This window comes from Canis aureus, chromosome X (assembly GCF_053574225.1).
Source record: "Canis aureus isolate CA01 chromosome X, VMU_Caureus_v.1.0, whole genome shotgun sequence".
NCBI classification, from domain to species: domain Eukaryota; kingdom Metazoa; phylum Chordata; class Mammalia; order Carnivora; family Canidae; genus Canis; species Canis aureus.
The window spans coordinates 107,085,968-107,109,385 of NC_135649.1; the positions used below are offsets into that span (position 1 = coordinate 107,085,968).

Consider the following 23,418-nt stretch of genomic DNA (forward strand, 5'->3'; position numbering starts at 1 on the left):
CAGAAAATAACTAAATCCTTCTATATAATGTAGGCATTTATTTTAAATAGCAAAACCTTACTTTAAGATTTTACAAATGAATAAATCAATTTGAAAAATATTACTAACAGCGTATGTGTATTGAGTACTGAGTGTATGCTAGGCATTATTCTAAGTGGGCTTTACATGAACCGATTGATTTCATCCATATGATAACTCAGTGAGCTAGGCACTATTATTACTTCCCCTTTTTGCAGAGGAGGAAAGTAATGCATAGTAACCCAGGTGGGTTAAGTCTATTCTCTTAAACATGATAAACATAACTCCTCTAGACACTTTATGTTATAATCATAAGTATAATTATGTTAAATTATACTTCAAAAATTAATCTTCAAATGCAAATTGATGCATGTCTTAACATAATAGTATTCCTATAAGACTATGTGGCCAGCACACCATATTAAACCATGTACATTTTTTGAGAAAACAAATGAACAATAGAAATTATTGTTAAAAAACTCTTAATAAGGTGAACTGAAAGATGTCTATGGCAAAAGAATAAAAATAAATGCAGAGTCAAACAACGAGTAAGGTATACTCTTGTGTATCTGTTGTGATAGGTGGTAGGTCATGATATAACTACTCTGGATAAAGATGTGTTTACTGCAAATGAAACAGGAAATCCTAAGAACAACTTAAATATATTATATATACTTCCCTCTCCCCATCCCTCAAATGGGCCAAATGAAATGGATATTTGCAGATTTTTAAAACTAGTCTTCTAGTTCATGTATTCTTTAGGAAAAACTAATAAATTCATGTGCTCTTAATTTACTTAAATTATTAAAGAACTTCCCCCCTCAAAAAAAAAACAAACAGAAAAAATTTAAACTTTATGCAAAAGTGAGACATTTGAAAGTCTACTTCAAATTCCATATATAATCCTAGTTAAGCTATTGCTGGAATTAGTTTGACATGTTGAATTAGATACACAAAATTTTATCTGTGTTTCAGATATGTTGCCACATTCAAATAATTTAGACAACTATCTTCCCCAACCCCCCAAATGTAGTCATTTTAATAAAGGCAGATTAAAAAATAACTAGCGGAACTCTCTTGAATTAACATTAAGGTGGTTATATAGTTTTAAAATAGAAGTCCCCAAATGGTGATTCTTTGGGTTAAAGACAGAAAATGAATGAGAAAATAAAACCTGCTTTGTCTTACCTCCTCATTAATATACCAATACAGGGATGCATCCTTTAGGACAAACCAATATTTCTTCCATTTCTGTGAAAAATAACTCTTTGCATCTTTCTTTTTCCAAAGCCAACCTTCACAGTCACCCCGGCCAAGATCTTTGCAAGAAATCCGTCTTTTGCTCTTGCCAGCTATAGGACCTAAAGATCATAGTAGGTAAAAATGCTCTTTAAATTTTACACAAGTGTGAAGGTAGAAGATTAATCTATAGCTCATAAAGATAAGTCTGGGGCTTAACAACCTTAAAAATTCTTATTTTTATATCATCTCAGAATAGAAAACTATGGAAATCTTTGATAGCTTTCCTCCCATCTAAGTGACATGCAATGTAATCAGAAATGTGTAATCCCAGTCTCAAAACCAGTTGAGACTATTTATTGTAAAAGGAACCCCTTCATCACAATTGACCTGAAAGAGAAGCTGGTCTTGGTAGCTCTTGCTAGGGGACTGTGTTCTTCCAAACCGCAGTGGGTTCAGGCAAGGAGGATGGGTGAAAGATGCTGATGATTATCACAGTGCAAACTAAGCAGCTATATATTTCATTTCCTTTCCTTTTCTTACCTTTGTTTTTCTTCTTTGATTTATGTTGCAGTGAGGACTGCTGAAATGTCTGAAATCAAAGAAAGGGAAGGTTATTATTTGATACTCAGGGTGCCATCCACAGTGCCAGCATGCTGCACAGAACTCTCAAGAACTGAACAATGACTCGGAACCCAGGTCAGAGAAAGCATCTTCTTTTTCCAAAGACTCAAAACAAATTCATATATATCATGTCACTTAACTTTCTAATCTCCCACAAAGCAGGAGAGGATATTATCATTGTCTTTCTTTTGTAGTCAGAGAAATCAGGGCAGTGGTGAAACTCAGGGCTTTTACATATATATATTGCTTTCCCAGGCAATAGGTCATTTGATTCTCACAAAGTCAAATAGGACTCTCACTTGTTACTTTGAAGTTCATTCCCTTTCCATAAGCCAACAGCACTTGGATGAATATTTTCTTGTCATGCCTATTTCTGTCACTAGTACTGGGAAGTTATCTTCATATAAGTGATGTCAGTACCTTGGCTCTTCAGTTCATCATCTACAATGATCTTTACTTCTCTTCTCCTCAGCTCCCTATTCCCATGACCAGGTTTGTTATCTTAAGTACACTTCAACCACTGCCTCTATTACTGACATTTTATGTAGCCCAATAGCTTCAACCTAGTCATTTTTAGAAAATCTCCAAGGAAGCATCCAATTTGTCGACCTTACCACCCTTTTGTGCCTTTTTCTTTCTCACTCAGTTTTCAGGAGACATCATTATAATCATTACACTGAGCCATGCTCTATCATACTGGTCTAGCTAAACCTGTCTATCTGTCTGCTCTATACTAAGTATCAGAAAGGCTTAATGTCTTAAGGGAAAAATCCACAACTGGTCTAGCTTTCAATGACTACAAATCACTGGTTCCAGTCAGTCAGTCTACTAAGCTACATTGTCATTCAGTGGTATAATGAGGTTAATTATGTTCACATGATTAGCTAGATAACGGGGTACAGAGATAGCATGTGCAATTTCATTCACATATACTCCTTCAAAATGAATTTTAGGTATCAGGATCTTCTTTTTCCTTACAAAGGTATGCCTGTAAGGAGTAATTGGATTTTGTTTACGTAAAATTCGCTGGTCTTGGTTTCATACAATAAATACATTTGTATTCTGTGACATACTTTCTTATTTGGTATCTTTGTTCATAAAATAACATTCTACTAATATAGCAATTTTCTTATTTTGTGTATGGTTTACTTAATTCTCATGAATATGGTATTATGGATGGATACCAGGCCTAAAGACAAGGATCCGATAATTTGCTCATGTACAGTATAACTAAGAAATAATTGTCCTCAAAGCAATAGAAACATGTCTGTATGAGGTGTGTGTGTTTACAAAATTTTGCAGGATACATGGCTACAGAAATCCATAATCAATTTTGGAGAGAAAACAAAAGATAAAATCCGTTATGCTGTGTTGATTGTCTTGAGTGTGCTTTGTTTCAAAAAAAGAGCTCAAATAGTAACTCAGGCTGTGCTCAAGTATAGGTAATTTTTATATAGTTATTTTCCCTAAAGTGTTTGTCTGTAAAATGATTTTTTTCCTTTTGTGTTTCCTCAAGTACTCATTGTAATCTTACAGTTCATTATTCTTAAAAATGACAAAGATGGGTGTGGTTTGTTTTTAGGGAACTACACGTATTACAGACAGCTCAAAAGAATTGAGTTATATAAGGTACCTCCTATACTTTTTGTATGCTATTCCTGAGATCCTGGAGGTCTACTTTAAAATCTACACAAAAAATATTTTATGTTCTCCAGGCTTTCTTTTAAGAAGATTATCTTTTCATAGAAAAGATATATGCATAGATATATTTTCATACTGACTGTGATTGCAGAGTATAATCAGTGTACTTATTGTTGAAACCCAAGAACTCCAAGGCACACAATACAGATTTATCCAACATTCAAAGCAGCAAAGCCATAGATGTCTTTTGTAAATATTACAATGAAATTATCTTAAAAGAGAGTTTATTTTTCTGAGTGACATGACATTTTCTAAAATAAAAAAAAGGAATTGAACTACAGTTGAGCCTTGAACAATGTTACAATGTTGGGGGTTAGGAGCACCAACCCTGTAACTTTTGACTCCTCCAAAACTTTACTAATAGCCTACTGTTGACCAGAAAGCTTACTGATAATGTGAACAGTTGATTAACATATATTTTGTATGTTGTATGTATTATGTACTGTATACTTACAACTTTTTCTTTTTTTTTCAGTATTTCTAGGCAATGTGGTTTGTCTGAGTTTTTTTCAAATTGTCACCCATCTCTAAAAATTTTTCCATTATATTTATTGAAAAAAATCCACATATAAGTGGACACAATGGAATTCACATATAAATGAATAACTTGTGTTGTTCAAAGGTCAATTATATGTATTTTTGAAAGTAATAGGAAAAGCAGTGAAAACTACAATTAAGGAAAAAGGTCTCTTGAGATGAGAGTTAGTACAGCAGGCTTCAGGCTCTTATCTCAGAAGGGTCTGCTTGCAAGGTTAGACATCAGCTGCCATCTGGGAACTCGGCTGGCAGTTCCCTATACTGATGAGAGCTTCACTAAGCAACAAGACTGTTTTGCCCACCCAGGGACTAAACACCTGTTTTTCTTTGGGGAATCTAGAATTTTTGTAGTTGCTAGACAGAGGATGTCTCTATGACCAATCCAATAAAAGCCTTCGGTGCTGAGTCTTTAATGGGCTTCCCTGGGCAGAGACACTATACACGTGACTGCATTTTTGCTGCTTGGGTGAAATTGCACTCTGCATGATCTGTCACAAGGAGAGAGCAGAGGAAGCCTGAACAAAGATTTCTCCAGATCTTTTTTCCTTACTGCTCTGACTATACCTCCTTGCGGTGTTACTGCAGTAAATCTTAGCTGTGGGTAGAACTACATGTGGAGTCTTGTGAGACCTTCCAGTGAATCACGGAACATGTGGGTGATCTTGGGGACCCCTGAAAAAGCCTCCTATTCAAAAGAGTTCTTACAAACTTGTATTAAAATTATTCATTGTTCATATGCATAAATAAGCTACTGACAGTGAAGGTTTCCTCATGTCATCAGTGGTGGGGTGATTAAGTATTCCTGAAGTGCAAATTTATAATCCTGTGTAGCCTTTTCTAGTAGCACTGATGGAATTATTCATTCTGAGTGACAAATATTTAATTGGTATCACTTTTTTTTCAGATTCTAATGATATCATGAGAAATTTAATGTCAGCAAGACATTAAGAAGAGACCTATGACTGTAATGGCTAACACAGCAGATCATATAAGGTGCAATGACTGAAAAAGAAAAAAAAGACACCTGGAATCTTTGTTTTCATGGTGATGAATGCTTTTCTCATGATAGTGGAATTTACAATATATTTTATTTTTTTATTTTTCTTATTAGCTTCAGATCATCTTTCTTCCAGGTTCATTCTCAAGTATATTCTTTAGAAGTTCTTTCATAACAGTCTATTGAGTAGCAAACTCTTCTAGGTTTTTATGTTTGAAAATATAAAAATCCTTTACTCTCAAATAATAGCCTAGCTGGGCATAGAATACTGAGTTGAAAATAATTTTCCCTCAACAATTTGAATATATTACTTTATTTTCTTTTGGCATTTATTGCTACTCTTAAGACATCTGTAGCTACTCTGTCATTTGTCACAAGTTATGTTTAGTCTCTTGGTAGCTTTTAAAATATCTTTATCCCTGATAGTCTGCAATTGTACCATGAAGTGTTTAGGTTGTAATTTCTTTTAAATAATCCTATTTTTGGGACGCCTGGGTGGCTCAGCGGTTGAGCAACTGTCTTTGGCTCAGGACGTGATGCCGGGGTTCTAGGATCGAGTCCCACATCGGGCTCCCTGTGAGGAGCCTGCTTCTCCCTCTGCCTATGTCTCTGCCTCCCTCTCTGTCTCTCATGAATAAATAAATAAAATCTTTAAAAATCCTATTTTAAATTCATTGTGTTGTCCTTGAAGGTATTATTTCTTTAATTTTGAACATTCAGGCACTATGTCTTCAAATGGTCTTCTTAACCAGTCTCTTTTTTCCCCTCTAGACATATGTTGACACCTCCCAATTTATCATACATGTATCTTTCATATTTTTTATCCTTTATATTTTTGCAATGCTTTTTAGGTAAATTCATTCTGATATCTTCTAATTTTTTAATTCTCTCTCTTATTGCATCCAGTCTAAAGTTTATCCTGTTTACAGAGTATTTATTTCACTGACTATATTTTACATATCTAGGATGTCTAGTGGGTATTGGCTCTTTTGCATATCCACTGTTCTTAATCATTCCGTTATTATTTCAAAATTTATTTTAAGTGCTTTGTGGATTTTCCATAGTTTGTACTTAGTAAGGAAAGAATCACCTATGTACAAGTCATAGCTCTGGTCAGTAGCTGTTTTTTTATTTAATCTCCTCACTCATGGGTAAGGAAGCTCTGCTTGCTTTCTCAGTTTTTTTCACTCAATGAGTCAGTCCTCAGTTTCCTGACATGGCTGCAGTCTATTTGTTCCCTGATACCCATTACAGTGGACTCTCAGCCATTTTTAAGTCTTTCTGGACTCAGAGTCTACCAGGTATGTGGTTTTAGTTCTCATTCATCACTGAGCAATTTTGTTCTTTTTTTCTGGTCCTTGGAGACCAGATCTTATTTTTGACCATGATTATAACTTTTTATGTGTTTGGAGTAGGGTGAGTGTGTGAGTGTGTGTGTGTGTATGTGTGTGTGTATTTAAAGCATAAGCTCATAATGCTTACTGACCACAAAAATAGATTTCCTTTCTAAGCATTTGTTTTGTTTTTGTTTTTAATGATTTTATTTATTTACTTATGAGAGACACAGAGAGAGAGAGAGGCAGACATAAGCAGAAGGAAAAGCAGGCTCCTCACAGGGAGCCTGATGTGGGATTTGATCCTGGATCCTGGGATTATGCCCTGAGCTGATGGCAGACACTCAACCACTGAGCCACACAGACATCCCATTTCCTTTGTAAGCATTTGTGAAGATTAACTGCCTTGAAATTATGTTTTTACCTTATTTCCTAAATTATCTTTCAATAAAATCTTTCTTTTTAAAATATTTTTTATTTATCGAGAGAGAGACAGAGAGCGAGAGAGACTGTGCACAAGAGCAGGGGAAGGGGCAAAGGAGAGGCAGAGAAATCCTTAAGCAGACTCCCCGCTGACTGAGGAGTCCGACGTGGGGCTCTATCCTAGGACCCTGAGATCATGACCTGAGTCGAAACCAAGAGTCAGACATTTAACTGACTGAGCCACCCAGGCGCCACTCAATAAAATACTTTTAATGCCCTCACTAATACTTTCTGTTTATTGTAGTAAGCATCTAGGTGAAAGTTCTTTGGATTTTCTCCCTAAGAATGTCTACAAACTCTCATCTTTAGTAATGTACCACTTCATATGGTTAGCTAGGAGTTCTCGTGTGAGTTGCAGGTTTCCTAACTCAATTTAACGTGTACAAAACTGAGCTTATGGTATCCACTACCTATCAGCCAATCTGCTCCTCTCCTGGTCTTCTGTACCTTAGTAAATAGCAAGTCCATTTCCCCATTGTCCTCCCTGCCTCTGCTCTTACCTCCTCTATTTTTAACACAAGAGCCAGAGTGATCTTGTTAAAATATGATTTGAACCGTGTCATTCCTCTACACAAAACTTCTACTGGCTTCTTATTCTACTTTGAATCAATGCAAAAATCCTTGCAATGTTCTCAAAGGACCTGCATGGCCTGGCTCGTCTGCCTTCTGCCCCCCCACCTTTGCTAACTTTGCTCCAGTCACACATGCTGCAGCTAGAGCAGGCCAAGTAGAGTCACACCTTAGGGACTTTACTCTTGCTGTTCCTTTTGTCTGAGATGTTCTTGGCCCAGATGTTGTTGGGGCTCACTCCCTTATCTTCTTCAGATCGTTACTCAAATGCTTTCTTTTTAGTAAACTCTTCCTAGACTTCCCTATCTAAAATTGTTACTCTCGTTGCCCTCAATGCTTCCTGTTTCCCTTCTCTGCTTTATTTCTCTCCTTAGCACTCAGCATTACTGTAAGTACTTGTATTTCTTGTTTATTGCTCAGCCTTCCCTCCAAATATAAATGGCATTAAGGGGAATTCTGTCTATTTTATGCACTGTTTCATCTTCTGCCTAGAACAGGGCCTAGTACAGAGGAAGTACTCAAATACTGGTTGAGTGAATGGACGTTGAGCAAACCATCAGCAAAGAGCATAGAATGTGGTCTTAATCAGGTGATTGTTTTAACCTGAAGAAGTCCTGCCACAGGGGAAATAAACAAGCTAGGTATCTTTTGTCCAATAATCCATGTATAGGTCTGTGCTTTAGTAGGCTGTTTCTTTTGGTAGATAAGAAATATTCCTTTTTGTCCACTCTCCTTTAGCATTACTTGCACTGAGACAGTCTTAGTGCACTTAATGGCTTAAATTTGAATTCAAGATATGGCTGGCAAAAGGACATTAAATCTGTGTCAAAAGATAAATATGCAAATAATTATATGATGAATTATGAATGGATGTGTTGAAATCATAATTCTCCCCATAAAAATAGAATGTGCTAAAATAAAAGGCCATTATGAAAGTATTGTTGATCCTCTACTTAACCATGGCGATGCATGCAATAGTATTCTGTTTGGCTATAAAAGATCCCTTTTTCAGACGTTTGCCTGAAAAGACCATTTATCTTTCATTTTGTCCACAGATGTTCTGTTCAAACTCCATTCCCCCTCTTTTGGATGAGGAAGTGTGGGGGAGGGTAATTTGGGTCATTCTTATCCTGAAACTTTCAGAAGCACTTATTTTAATTGTGGAAGAAAATGACAGGTTCTGTGTTACATTTTGAAAGCTCAGCTACTATTAAATTCTTCTCAAGTTGCAAATTGCTACACTTATGGAAAAATTTGCAATCAAAATACTCTCTTGTTGCAATATAGCAACTTCCTCTTACTGTAATTTTCTGCAAAGTTCCAACATTTCTGCACTGACTAGTCAAACCAATAGCTTATTTTCTTATACATAAGAAAAGAAGGTGCTTAGCAATTTCAAACACTCAGGATAAATGATAGCTACTTTCACATATTTAATTTTTAAATAAATAAACAAATGCTTTTGAGATTTAAATATTTCACAAAGAAAAGCATTTTGCTTTACTTTCTCATTATTGCTGCTGGCAGAAAAAAAGTCTAAATATGAAGAAGTGGGGTAAGATGCTAATGGGACTAAATATTAAATCAAGAAATCTTCCACTTACAAGAAATAAGGGCATAAATTGAACAAGTTTGCTGTTTGTGGTAGCCTTGCACATTCTGCTACATGGGAGAGCAACTGTAAACTGAATGGGGGATGGGGGAGACTGACTTTGGACGCACACAAGGTCTCTGGGTACAGTGGGGTGAGGTTGCTCTGGATTCTGTCAATAAGGTTAACCTGACTTTATATTGACAGAAAATGCTTCTGCAGGCACTCAAAAATAAGCGTGCTTTTCAAAATAATAAGCATGTTAATAAATTAGCAGCCAAAGAAAAAAAGGCAGTAATTAGGGGGTGTAATTTAGAGGTCAAACTCATTAGGTTGGGCAGAATCAACATTTCATCAAAAGAATATCACATGTATCAGATTCTGAAGGAAGAAAATGATTGAATCCTATTCAGGATCCCATTAGGTGATACCTCTTTTCCTATGGGGTGGTAAGGTAGGAAGAAGAGTGATTAGTGGTGAGTAGTTGAGAAGGGTAACAAGAATCACCACCCTTGGGGGGCATCTGGATGGGTGGCTTAGTCAGTTAAGTGTCTGCCTTTGGTTCAGGTCATGATCTCAGAGTTCTGCACCACATGGGGCTCCCTGTTCAGCAGGGGGTCTGCTTCTCCCTCTCTCTCTGCCCCTCCCCCCTACCTGTTCTCTCTTGCTCATTCTCTCTCAAATAAAAGAAAATCTTTTTTAAAAAAGAATCACCATTCTTGGGAAACAGGAACTGTCATTCTTGGTCACAATAATGATCATTTACTGAGGGCTTCCGTGTCCACACTGTCTTAGGGACTTTATATCAGTTATTGACCTTAAACCTGACAATAAACCTTGAAAGTAGTTATCATTAATACCATTTTAAAGAAGAGAAAATTGAGACACAGGATGTATAAACAGCTTGCTCAGGACCACAGAGATAGTGGCAGAATCAAAATTCAATCCCAGGTCTGTCAATCCCAAAACCTGTTCTTCTAATCGCTCTGTGCAATACTGCCTCCCAAATAAGTACTCTGTAGTCATAGTAACAGTGTGAGAGTAAAGAAAAACGGCTTATGACATGAAGATTTCCACTTATGAAAACCTCTCATGACATGTGATATAAGTACATTGCTATGTGGAAAGAAAGGATTCTATAAAACAGAAAGATACTAAGGGTAACATTTTATTATTAATGGAGATAATTCAAACTGGAAACATTTAACCAATTTCTAATTTTCATGCTTTTGTCAATTTTATTTTAATTAGCAAGTTATATTGCTCTGTGGATTAAAATAGAGATTTTCAGGGTTTTTCTTCTTTCTTGGGGGGGTGACCATTAATCATAATATCTTCATGAGAGGAGCTCTCATGTTAACATTTTAATTTTGCAAATGAAATAGAAACTAAGGTACAGAAAGGTAATAAGGTTCAGCCAAGTTAGACAAGGATGGGACTGCAGTCACATTTTATTCAAACCTATTAATAGTGTTAATTGAACTCAGTGCAATTAAAAAACCCTATGTCAATACTGATGAGGAAATCAGTGATCCAAATAAGGCAAGCCTACCTCTCCACTAATTCTTTACACAGGAGAAATCTCCTGGAGCTGATTCATTGTGTTATGCAATTTTTCACCGGATACACTGCTGATTATTATGCAATGCCTTAAAATTACTTGGTTCGCTTTCTCAAGATGTGGTTTCTAACTACTGCATTAATTTCTATAAAGGCAGAAGCCATCTGCTTTAGCTCACCACGCTATACTCAGCTCCTAGCACAGGACCTGATATATAATTATCTGTTGAAAGCATTAATCAAACAGTTCCTAAACCACCTGTGTGTGCAGGACACAGAGGCTATGCATTATGACATCTCACATGCAATCTGTCAGCACATCCTGTCCATTCTCCCTTCAAAACATATCCAGAGTCCAACCTCTTCTCCACTTCCACTTTAGAGTCCAGGACTAAGCCACTATCATCTCTCACTGGAATCGACCACATCCTATCTTGTCTCTTTGCTTTCACACTTACTTCAGCCCCTTCAGTTTATTCTCAACACGTCAGCTGGAATGACACACTTCGAATGCTTATGCTTCAGCAAGGATGGAATGCTTGGTACCTTACCCCTGCAGCAATTGGGATAGGAATCAAGAGACCTGACTTCTAGTTCTACATGTCCCAGTCTATATTCCAGCTCTGTGATTGCGGTCAAGCCACTCAAGTACTCTTGACCTCTATTTCTTCATCTGCAACATCAGGGATTTGGACCAGATGCTCTGAGAATATCTCACAGTTCACTAAAATGATTCTGACTTAAAAATAGGAAAAATGGCTGGTCCCCAATGTACATCCAATTGTTGACGTTTTATTAATTATGTATATCCATAATCAGTGTCAGTCTTAACACTTAATGCTAGATTATTCATTGAAAGGCACTTAAGTTTATACTTAAGCTCCACCATGTATGGAAGTAACTTATCGCCAGCCATATTAGATACAGCTATTTTGGGGTGCTTGACTAATGTGTACAATTAACACAGATTTTGCATGAATCAGAGGCAGAAAGTCTAAACAGGTGAAAAGCAGAACGAGGGCAGTTCTTGCTCCTGACACTTCTATTTGACAAACTGTCGACATCTGGGTGTTAGAGAAATCAGGGTAGGCTTGCCCATCTTTCATGACAAAGAAATGTTTATGATCAGGAAAAGCTGAGAGAACCAGATTTTCTATCTGGAGACTACTCAGTGACAAGGAAATAAATTATATATAAAAAAGGAGAAATAAATAATATAAAAGTAATCACCTCTATAAAGAATTCACAAAACCTAAAAATCTCAAATGAGGCTACTGTATATGGCATGATAACACTGTCAGCAATGATATAACTGCATCATAATTATTGAAAAATTTTCCTGGCTATTGACTTCCTAGCTTTACTTAGAAGAGTATGAAACTAACAGCTTTTTCTGGATACCTTTATTTTTAGGTTTGTTGCTCTGATATATTGTACAGATTTTCTCGTCATGAAATTCTTGCCATGTCAGTGTAATTCATTTCAAGAGTGCTAGCTTTTATCTAAATACCTTTATGGCTAAGAGTATGTTTATATTAAGCTCTTATTCTGAGATTTTTGCTTTTAGAGAGTAGACAAACTCTCCAAGACAACCACTTCAAATGTTTCTACATTTGCTAGTTTGCTGCAGTTTTCTGGATCTGGAGATTTTTTTTCTTATCAGAAAATCAAGAAGGATGGTGGATAAAAATAAAAGTTAAATTTAGAAAGTTTTAAAAGTCACTATATATGCAATTCATTTTATAATAAAATACTTGAGAAAGATCATACTCTTCTTTCTCTTCCATTCTAAACCATGTAGTAGGACATGATTTTGAGACTAAGAAAGCAAAACTGTTTTTATCTAACAGAAGGGAAAAAAAGGACTTGATGGGAAGTTTTTTTTTTTTTAAATTCTGTGTTTGCAGCAGGAATCAAATCATCATTACGCTATCAATTTAGATGGCATTTTCCAGAGTTCTCTCTGCAGTGCTATGCTCATCTTATAAATGAGAAAACTGAGTAAGAGAAAGAAAGCAATTTATGCAAGCTCAGATATGAAAAATTAGATTTCTTCGGGGCCTGATGTGTGCTGCCACTTCTCCAGAACTAGTTGCCTTAAATGCACCTAGATTAGGTTGGGTTTGTTCTCACCCCAGTGGTATGGACGTTTTGGGAGTATGGTTGGAGGAAAGATACTAAGAATATCGGTGCAGTACCATAGTGCCAGACACAGTATCAGATACTTCACATAAACTATTATCACAGGGAGTGAAAGTTCTTATCTAATTAAAAAACATCTATGGCGGGGGGTGCAAAGGAATATAAGATACAATAGCCTTAAAACTATTTTTATAACAAACAAGGAAGTGGATTTCATATGGCTGTTTCTCATGGCAGCTGTCTGATAGAAAATGAGGATGTGATGCTAAAACACAATTACGTGAAGGAGGTTCAACAAACTGGCAAAGGTAGTAACATGATCGAGGTATATGGGCCTTGTGGTACTCCTCCTCAGAGTATGAAAGGAATTCTTTAAGGAGTTGGTGAATGTGTTGTATTAAGTAGAAACCTCTTTAGGTAAATTAGACATGTTATCCAAATTATTGATTCTATTAGTCAATCTCTTGATTGAAGATAGATAAATGACAATTTGAAGTAATATTTTCCAATATATGCTTTGGAAAATTAAGTCAGTGGGCTGTACGGATGATACTTTCATAGATGTGGGCTGTGCCTTGAGTCCACTCCAGATTCATTATAATTTAGAATTTTTCACTTTACCACCGATTTTCATGCGGACTGTCACTAGAGAATTTGCAAAGCAGATTTTACCTGGTAGGCACCTATAGTGGCCACAGAAAAGGAGACCTTGATGTGGTGGCTTCTGACTGTGTCAACCTGGCAAAGCTGGAACTATGTGTCTCAGAATTCCCTTCTCTGCTCTGTATGGTTCTAGTTAGGGCTGGCCACAAATAAATTTGTGTGACTTTTGGAGAATACGAGTGAAATAGCAGCCCTTATGCCCTGAAGGCTGGCACAGCACATCACTCAGCGCTGCAGAGCACACACATTGTCCTCGTTGTGCTGCTTGTTGGTACGGGTCAGTGGCTGGACCCACAACTTCAGCTCTGCTAGGTCCTGGGCCAGGAGCCTGTGAATGTCCACAGTGGAAGACACCAGCTTTGTTTTAATGTTAGAGGGAACATTCCAGTTTGTGCTCATGGGTTCTAGTTTATCTTTCTCTCCCTGGCTTCACATCCAGATATTCAGGACCACTGTCTCTGCTGAGGTATCTTAACCAGCTCCTTAACTGAGCAGGGTCTAGCCCTTTATTCCACATTACTTAGCGCTTCTTCACTGATTGAATCTTGACTAATACACTCATTAATGGCCAAAGAAGATGTATGTTTTAGTCCTAGATGGCTTTCTAATTTGCTCCTTGGGAAGTAAATTCCTCTCCATGTAGATGAATTAATTTCTTTTCCTTATGACATTAAGAATACCTCCTATGTGCCCAGCACAGGAAAAAACTTTATATACAATGTATGATTTAATTGTGAAGCAGCTAGGTTAGGTAAGTATTATCCTCATTTTACCGATGAGAAATTGAGGTTCAGAAATGTGTCTAGGTTCATACAGCTGGCTTCAGACTCATGTTCTATAAGTACAGCATTATTCTCAGCCATCTGAATCTTAGAAAAGGCAATTCTCTTCTTTAGTGCTGAGCCCTTTTATTCAGAGGTGGTTAGATACAAGAACCACTGTCTCCTGAGGCCACTTCAAATTTATGACAATAAAAGAAAATATGAGAAGATAACTTAATCTCCTATTTCTTATAGCCAGAAACTTTGCATCTAGTTAATTTAAAATTATTTACAGGGATGCCTGTGTGGCTCAGTGGTTGAGTGTCTGCCTTCAGCCCAGGTCCCGGGATCGAGTCCCGCATCAGGCTCCTTGCATGAAGCCTGTTTCTCCCTCTCCTTGTGTCTCTACCTCTTTATCTCTTTGTCTCTCATGAATAAATAAATAAAATCTTTTAAAAATTATTTACATATTAAGAAAAGGAACTGAAACATGAATCTATTTCTCAACAATCCAGATGGTTTTGGGTTCAGGTCTATTAGGATCCTGTTCTTGGCCTAGCCTGATATTTCCAGAGATGTTAAAAACCAGATTTAGCAATAGCATTTAGAACTGAGACTCTAGGTTGTGTTTGTGGACTTTGGCCCACTGACAGTTGCTGTCTAAGCCAAAAGCCAATGAAGAGTCCATGGAAGCTACAAACAATTTAACACTCTTCTTGGAAAAGTTTTCTTCAAGAAACTAGAACATAATAGTAGTTAGTAAGTATGCCCTAAACTTCATTCTCATGTAAGATATGGGCCATGAGATGCAGACATGGAGTTTGTTAAGAGAAATCTTTGTATGACATTTGGGTATATGCAGCAAATCATTAGGTCTACATTGTGGAATTACAGGATACTAAAACTGTCAAGGGGGTAATATATTTTAGGAGTTGAGCACAGAAAATAATTTGGTATAGATTATAATTCTTCAATCAAAAGAGGCTTTAAAGAATTGAGGTAAAATAGTTTTACCTGGAGTTTTATTAAACTTGAGACGTTTTATTAAATGAGTTATGGTGGTGAAATAATGTGGGTAATATGATTATGGGAGCTAAAAAGGCCTACTGCCAAAAAAAAGTTGAGGATATTTTTTGTGAGGCTATATAGCTGGAAGACATAGGTCTATAATGCGAGAGAATGGGGCTTCTTTGACCTCTCTGATCAAGGCAGGTACGTCCCTAAATATTGACCTTAACAACCAAGCCAAACACCTCTCATCAGAATTTAGGTCTTACTTTATTTTTTTCAAAGGAAACAAGGAATTTGTAATAAGACTCCAACTTAATAAATTTCAACTTAATAAATTCCTAATTCAATTCTTTTGAGTCCTGTTTTGCATGATGCCTCACTAATGAAGCCAGATTTTGTGTTTGGCTTCCTGGCAGCCATTATCTAACCAGGAACTAGCAGAATGAAACCCTTATTTGTTCAAAAATGAAACTGAAAAGAATGGCTTCAGTCTGAAGCAGGGCATCTTAGCAGTTTTTGATTGTGGCCCCTAAGACATGCCAATAGTCCTCATGGACCACTGGTCTCCGCTTTATGACTATATAAGTACTGTTGGGTATGGATGATTCATAATAGCATTTTTAGAAAATTGTCAGTAATACAAATCACAACATGCTACATAGTAAAGCAAACAACCTAAAACAAATGAAAACCAAAAGCGATGAAGTCTAACAGTTTATAATGAAAAAGAAACAGTAACTGAAAACTACAGATAACTTAAAACAAATCCTAATGGCATATCATTACAGCATTCCTCCCGAAAATGGTGGGAACCCGAATCATCTGCACTTGTGCTTGTGCAGTAAGAGTGTGACTGCACCATTAGTTACATGGATACCAGGCTTTTTGGAGAAACAGTGAACTAGAATGTTCGGTAAATTCTATTAATGCATTATTTTATGATTATTCCATTTGTAACCTTTTAAAATAATGTAGTATGTTATTATTAAGCAATATCTAGTCGCAGGTGAAAATGGAAGTCTGTGCAATTATGTGTTATTTGCCCATAAGAATCAAAGAAAGGACCTCCATTTGTGCATCAAGCCTCAGCCACTAGGAGCCCTTTGCCAAGGACAGCCTATATGTGGAGAATCACTGCTCTAGTAAAATTGCCCAACAGTAAATGCTTTTCACAGTATGCAGGGCTTTACTAACTGTGACATTAACAGTCTAGAAATAATCAAGTCATCCACAGGAATCAGAGAGTATCTACAAATACGAGTACAATAATGTTTACAATGGACATCTCACATGTCTGCATATACCATGGTGAAGAGAAACATCATGTCACACCGTACTATAGCCGTTGTCCAGATGGGTTAAGTCAAAATGCAGAGAACGTGGTTATTATAAACAACTGTTGGGTCAGAGATGGCTTTTTAGTCACTAAACTTTAGTTTTATTTCAGTTTCATTGATCCTGAAATAATGCAGCTAAGTCAGGTAGCAATTAGACAAACCAACCTTTATGACTGCAGATACATTTAATTATAAATGTTTATATCCTAACAATATAGCATACTTTGCATCATAATGAAAATAATAGCTGTCTTCCCTAATAGATGGTAAAACATTACTCATAGTAGAAATGGCTTTATTCATCTAAAAATGTGAAATATGGAGCCAGACTGGTTGCACTTGTGTTTCAAGTCTGCTGTTTTCTAGCTGTGTGACAAGTGAGGTAAACTCTGTGTTTCAGTTCTGCAAAATAGAAATAATAATAGTAGCAACCTCACAAGGTCAATTTGAGGATTCAGTGAGATAATGTGTATAAATTCTTAGTATAGGAACTTAGTAAGCAATCAATCAATGTCGGCCACTATTAGTAGCAGCAGTTGCAATATTATTATTAGTTAATATATATTCCATAGCACTTAGATTGAGCTTTACAGATGGTTGACACTACTAGAATTGCTGTAGAGTTTCTGTTAAATTATATGGGTTTTTCTGAGGGGCAAGACAGTATGCTGAGGCCGACTGCTAATTTTCAAATCCCAGCTCTATCACTTATTATTTATTTAATCCATGGGCCTCAGCTTCCTAATCTATGAAATGGGAATAACGCCAAAACCTTTTTCACAGGGCTGTTATGAGGATGAAATGAGTTAAGACTTGTAAATTACCTAGAAGCATGTCTGTTGCATAATGTTCATCTACTTGTAAAATTAAAAAAATGTCTTTTAACAGCTCCCCACCTCCTTTTTCCAGGAGTTCCACCAAAAATACCTTCACAAGTTGATGAGGATGGCTAAAAGTATTTATTAGACGTAAAACAACAACTGAGTGTTTGCTTTTATATCCTAAATAACAAAGACAAACCACATAAATGTTGGAGTGTTAGGAAAAGATTATCCAGATTTTGGAGCACCTGCTCGATATCTGTTTTAAATAAGCCATCTAAAATCACATTAATCAGTTTATGGAAGTATACATGCAGGTTGCCTGGATCCATAATCAAATTTTACCTGTTTTGGCATCTCAGCACATAGATTTAAAATAAGTTATTATTTTGTTTATGGATTTTTTTAGCAGCTTTAATGTGAGAGCAAGTTGTCATATGTATATCTTATTAAGGAAAAAAAACCCTGAATCTAATCATTCTTTATTTAAAGGCTTTTATCACTACATTTAAATTTCTGTCTGTCTGTCTCTCTCTCTCTCTCACACACACATATACACACTGCTGCCTGCTTTTTCTTCCTCTGCTCTCAAAGTCAGATGAGGGCTTTGGCAGCTAACGACTCCTATATTTTCAGACAGAGAATCAGTGAGTAGGTAAAATAAAGTTATAGTCTTTTGAAAAATACCACAACATGCTTGGCTGACAGGTATATTGTGACCTCCATAATGAGATGGCAGTGATAGGAAGAAAGCAAGAACAAGCTGGGACTGAATCTCTGAGCTGGAGTAGAGGAGGTGGGGTGGGGGCTGAGGGAGAGCTAATCCTGTTGCCCTAATGGCACCTGTGAAGCAGAGAAGTCTTGTAAATCACCCTGATTAAAGGTGCAAACTGGGACATGCTTTGATAAGAAGCCCAACATGGTAAGTGTAAGTCACAAGGTGTTTCCAATACTCTAAAATGGGTGGGTAGCCAGAGGTAGATTCCACATGGCCTGTCTTCTGTAGCAGTAAACCAAGCCAGATGCTCCTTGGCAGAGGTGCCAGTAAGGGCAGGGTTCCAATCGTTGGAGTGCAATGGAATGTTAATCGATAAAGCAAAGCAGGATTTAGTAATATGGACTAGATAAACATGACAAGGTATTCAGAGTCCAAGGGCTCTCTTCACAGGCACATGGGACACTGAACCTATGGTAATAAGTTCCTGGCAACTTCCAACTGAAGGCCTGTTTGTGTTGGGCAGGACATGGAGGTGGCTGTCTGCAGGCTGAGGACATCAAATGAGAGAGCCTGAGAAAGGCGGTGAAGTTCTTGTCACATTCAGTCAATCATTTATTTGTCTCATGTTTACTGAGCATTTATAAGATACAATACCTATATTCCGCATTGAAATATAGTGGGGAACAAGATGGAAAAACTTCCCTTTCTTGTCATGAACATAGACATGCCCTCCCTACTATGTACAAAGGAGAAAGACACCACGCATATAGTCACATAAATGAGTATATAATCATAAATCAAAAAAGGTTTTGAAGAAAATATAGAGGGTGCTAAGAGGCTATAATAGGAGAAGCTGATTGAGTTTAGAGGGTAGTGATCAGGCAAAGCCCCTCTGTAATTTCAGGTTTAGAAGGGAGTCAGCCAGGGGGGAAAGGCATGAAAGCAGTTTCAGTACTGGGCACAGCATGTCAAAAAAGGAAAGAGGTAGCAAAGACTGGTGGATGATCAGGGTAGTCAGGACATAGTAAGTGAGTGCTTGTTAGACAAGTTTAAGAAAAAAATATATATACTGGAATAATACATAGAACTAATAAAAAACTGTATATTTTATGATACCATAAACTTCTCAATCTTCTTTATTATTATATACACATTTCTGCCAAAACTGCTAAGAGGAATGAGTCAAACAGTGAGATCAAACTGTATTTGCTTTGCTTTGTGTATTTTTATTGGGCTGCTTTCCAAAATAGACCAATGGGGATTATAATCTAGGTCTGCTTATGGGGAACCTCTCTTCTCCACCCCTCCCCAACCCCCATCACATAGACTACATTTTTTGGTAAATTCTTTGCAAGGTATTTAATGTTGATATAATCCTACTATTAAATTCAACTAGATTTTGTCTAAATGTGAAATCAGACCACAGGGAGCTAGTATATCACAGCAGAGATAGCAGCCTACGACACTCAGGACTCAAATCTTTAGAGTCCTCTTCCACTTAAGCCCTAGTTCATTAAAAATGGCTGTGTTATCCAAAGGAATAATTAGTAAGAATGATTAGTGGTTCCTCATGAAAGTGATTAAATATTGATATTGATCTTGTGTTTCCAGGCAATTTAACGAAAGGAAAAATCCTTTAATTTTTAAATAGGTGTGCATAAACATTAAAAAACCAAGAATTCCTGTGAAATATAAAAAGCAATACTTTAAGCATATGTTGTTTTGCCTCCAAGGTCCAGACAATTTTAACTACAATGATCTATAGTCTCAGCAATAGATTATGCCAAATAACTACTTGTGCTTTATAACAGCAGCAGATCTGTATGTTTTCCTGAACTTAATGAAAAATAGTAACACAGAGCAAAAGAGAAATCTGGGTACAAGTCAATCCAGATACTGAAAATGTTATTAAAATCAACATATGAAGGCACATGTTTCTTAAAGTGAAGCTTTTTTCAAAATGCATGCAATTGGTCGTTAAAGCATAAATTCATTTGTGTAAGGAATGCCTTCCATGCACAGAAAAGCAGGGTAGAGTGTGCAAACACCACTGAAGTAGGTGATCTGGGATCTCTAGTCCTTACTCTCACACTTTTTGGCAACACAGCTTTGGGTAAATAAATCATTTAACCTTTCTGAGTTTTGCCATTTGCCAATGTGGTTATTGTGAAAGTTGAAAGATGTAACAAATGTGGAAGCTCTCTTGATAACTGTGAAGGTACTAAATTAGTGCTAGCCTTATAAGGTCCTCAGGGGAACTGAGAGCCTCATGAAAACACCACTAATACAGGTTTTGTTTTTTTGAACATTGGTTAGGCGTGCACTTTGGGGCTAACAATTATTTAGCTTCTTTTAAACCTGAGAATAGAGTTAGAAGTGTCAAGCCTACTAATCCTAGAGTCAGTGTTACATGAGAAGACTTCCCCCTCCCCAACAATTAACAATATTCCTTACTATACCCTGTTCCATTGTCAAAAAGTAGTTGGAATAAATATCACCTTCTTACAGACTCAGGTAACATAAAAGTAGGAGTCAAAAGTAGACTGATACCTTTCTTAGAATAAACTTCTAGAAGTGAAGTTACTACACCTGGTTCTTGATACATATAACTAAATAATGCCCTTCAGAAAAGTGGTAACAGTTTATACTCCTCTACAATATTCAATATTCAGGATATTCTTGATTATCAGTTTGATTCACCTTTTACTATCTTCCATAAATTAATAGCTCAAAATCCACAATATTCATCTATTTGCCTTCCTCAAACAGTATACTGCTATCCAGATGTGCTTGACAGGATGGCAAAGGCTGAGTGTTTAAATGTGCTTTCAATGGCTTACTGCTCCTCTTAGGATAAATCTAAACTCTTTAATAGTTTACATGCTCTGGGTGAAGTGGCCTCTTCTTCCTTTTCCAGCCCTGGGAAGTTCCCTCTTAAACAGACCAGCTGTCTCATGTTTAGGTCTTTGTTCGGACAACATTACTTAGGACTGGAGCACCAGATTCTATAGGGAACTCAATATTCAGATGGAATTTCTGACTAGTGACAGCAAAAGTGACCCCCTTCATACAGCTGAGAGTACTGATTTCAGACTGACTACAAATGGCTGTGGCAAATATCATCACTGGATTTGTCAGTCACTTAGGGGAGGAGGTTTTCATATGGGCACTATTCTCTTAGAGAGGAAGAGGCTGGGGGGTGGGTAGAGAAGGAGCAGCTAGAAGTGCTAATTGCTCTCTTTAACCCAGATGAATGAAAAGATTTTTCTATACTCTGGTTTTATGAGAGAGCTCTAGAGGAAGTAAGCAGATGATTTAAAAGACTGGCTCGGAAAAGTAACTCAAGTATAAGTTATTAAATCTCTCACATTTTGTATCCCTAGATGGTATACCTTCCACTGCATTGACAGATTGAAATTTTTTGATACTCTGACCACCAAGCACAGTTGTTCACATTACTTTAGAACTTGTAATGCATGTTTTTTAAGGGTTCCTAGTAAGAAGCCATAGTTCATTCCATTGGCATGATAAATTCCCTTTTCAACAAAATGGCATACAATGGGTTGATTTCATCAACTGAATGTTCTGGCTAACAAGATTCTCAGCCTCCATACTGTCACTGTCCTAGTTTCTTATCATCTGCCTGGCCTGGGCGTAATGGCTCTGACTTTGGCCTCCTACCTCTTCCCCAGTACTCTGCAACAGAGAGATCCAACAAGCCAATCTCATCATTTGAATCCCCAGCTCAAAGTTCTTCAGTAGTTTTTTTTTTTTTTTTGATCACTGCAATAATGAGCCTAAGTATTTTCTTATAAAACTCCTGATCTAAGCCCTGCCTACCTCTCTAGGCCCATCTACCACCCCATCCTCATGTGTTTTCCCTCTATTTTGAATGAACTGGTAATTCTGAGCAACATGAAGTCCCTGGAACGTACCATATTCTCACACATTTGTGGTACACTTCCATATACTTTCCCCCCCAAATACTGCTACTTATCTTTCACTCTTCACTCAAATACTCCCCATTCTAAGCTTCTTCTCACTTCCCCAGAAAGCTAAGGCCCTCCTCTCCCATGTTCCTCCTATACTTCTTGCACCTACCCATCACAACAATCAATTTACATTGGAGCTCTTGGCGTGTCTTTCTCTCCATATGCTAACTATGTGTTCTCATTTTTACCTCAAGCATCGTGCTCCAAGTCTAGGAAGAGATGCTCATGAATATATTAAAAATCCTATTTTTAATGTTGAATTTTATAGCTATCCACCTAATATTTATTATTATAGATGATTAACCAGCTAATTATTATTCTCCATCAATTCTGAGCATGTTATTTCATTAAAAAATCAAACCTGCTACAACATATGCATTCACTGAATATATGAACTGAAGAATAAATCAATAAGCCATCAAGATTTTTAAAGGCATTCCTAAACTTAGGATCTTTTATGAAAATCTGGCAATAGGATAAAGATAAGTAATCTGGAATCTACCCAAAAGAGTCATTTGCCAGGCTCCCAATAAAAATTATAGCACAGAGTCTTTGGAATTTTACTTACATGGTACAGTGTGGTCTCCGGCACAGGCGTGCCCATGATGTCTTGTCTCAATGCATCCATTTGCAAACTAGGTAGTAATGAATAGTGAGTCGGGCTATTACTCTTATCACTCTTCTTTTTAGACTTCTTCCCTGTGTCTTTTTTGCTGTTTCTCTGAAACATGTATTCTTCTTGAGCAATTTTTTCATTGCTCATATATCGGAGTAGAGAGTTTTCTATATAAAAAGAGATGAATACACGAATGTAAATATGCAAATATTCCAAATTTACCACTCTTTCCTAATTGTGCTATTAGATTTCATTTCAGAAATGTAACTTAATTTAATTTATAAAATACCTATGTAGTAAAAATACAGAGCATCTTAATAATTTGGGATCACAGGGCAATAAGAAATATCCCACAGATTATTTCTACAAGCTTTATCTCTGGACCAACTATATGAGAATCACTGCAAAACTTGAATTAGAAGTTCTGGTGTGTGCAGCTTATAAAAGTTCTAAGAAGTTCCCCCAGAGGGATTCAGCTAAAAAGTGATGACAAACACTGACCTATAAAAGACTAGCATCCTTGCAGAAGTTAAAGCCCACAGTTTGAACCAAAGGTCAGGAAACTTAGTTCATAGAATCTCTGCTTAAACTGATAGCATTCACTGAATAGCCAGCACTTAGGACTTCATAAGGCATTTCCCCCCAAGTTATCACTATTATATGAAGTCCCAAAATAGTGACTCAGCAATGGCATATGATCTAT

General features: G+C 36.8%; 1 protein-coding gene and 1 long non-coding RNA gene across 9 annotated transcripts in view; one reads left to right on the forward strand and one right to left on the reverse strand.

The window, feature by feature from the left end:
* LOC144308477 (uncharacterized) overlaps nt 1-23,418 on the forward strand; it is a 134,380-nt gene that overhangs the window by 66,326 nt on the left and 44,636 nt on the right. For 3 of the 4 annotated variants that reach the window (XR_013374948.1, XR_013374946.1, XR_013374947.1), the window contains exons 4-5: nt 1,309-1,395; nt 1,832-1,956. This is a non-coding gene — a long non-coding RNA (uncharacterized LOC144308477). Of the gene's footprint in view, nt 1-1,308; nt 1,396-1,831; nt 1,957-5,023; nt 5,791-23,418 lie in introns of those variants that run through there. The other variant, XR_013374949.1, reaches the window with a different exon arrangement.
* The window catches only part of CNKSR2 (connector enhancer of kinase suppressor of Ras 2), a 275,826-nt gene that overhangs the window by 61,966 nt on the left and 190,442 nt on the right, over nt 1-23,418 (reverse strand). For all 5 annotated transcript variants that reach the window (XM_077889011.1, XM_077889013.1, XM_077889010.1 and 2 more), the window contains 3 exons: nt 22,668-22,882; nt 1,801-1,849; nt 1,207-1,379 (listed from right to left, as the gene is read on the reverse strand). In XM_077889011.1, the coding sequence (XP_077745137.1) occupies nt 1,207-1,379; nt 1,801-1,849; nt 22,668-22,882 (437 nt within the window). The remainder of the gene's footprint in view (nt 1-1,206; nt 1,380-1,800; nt 1,850-22,667; nt 22,883-23,418) is intronic.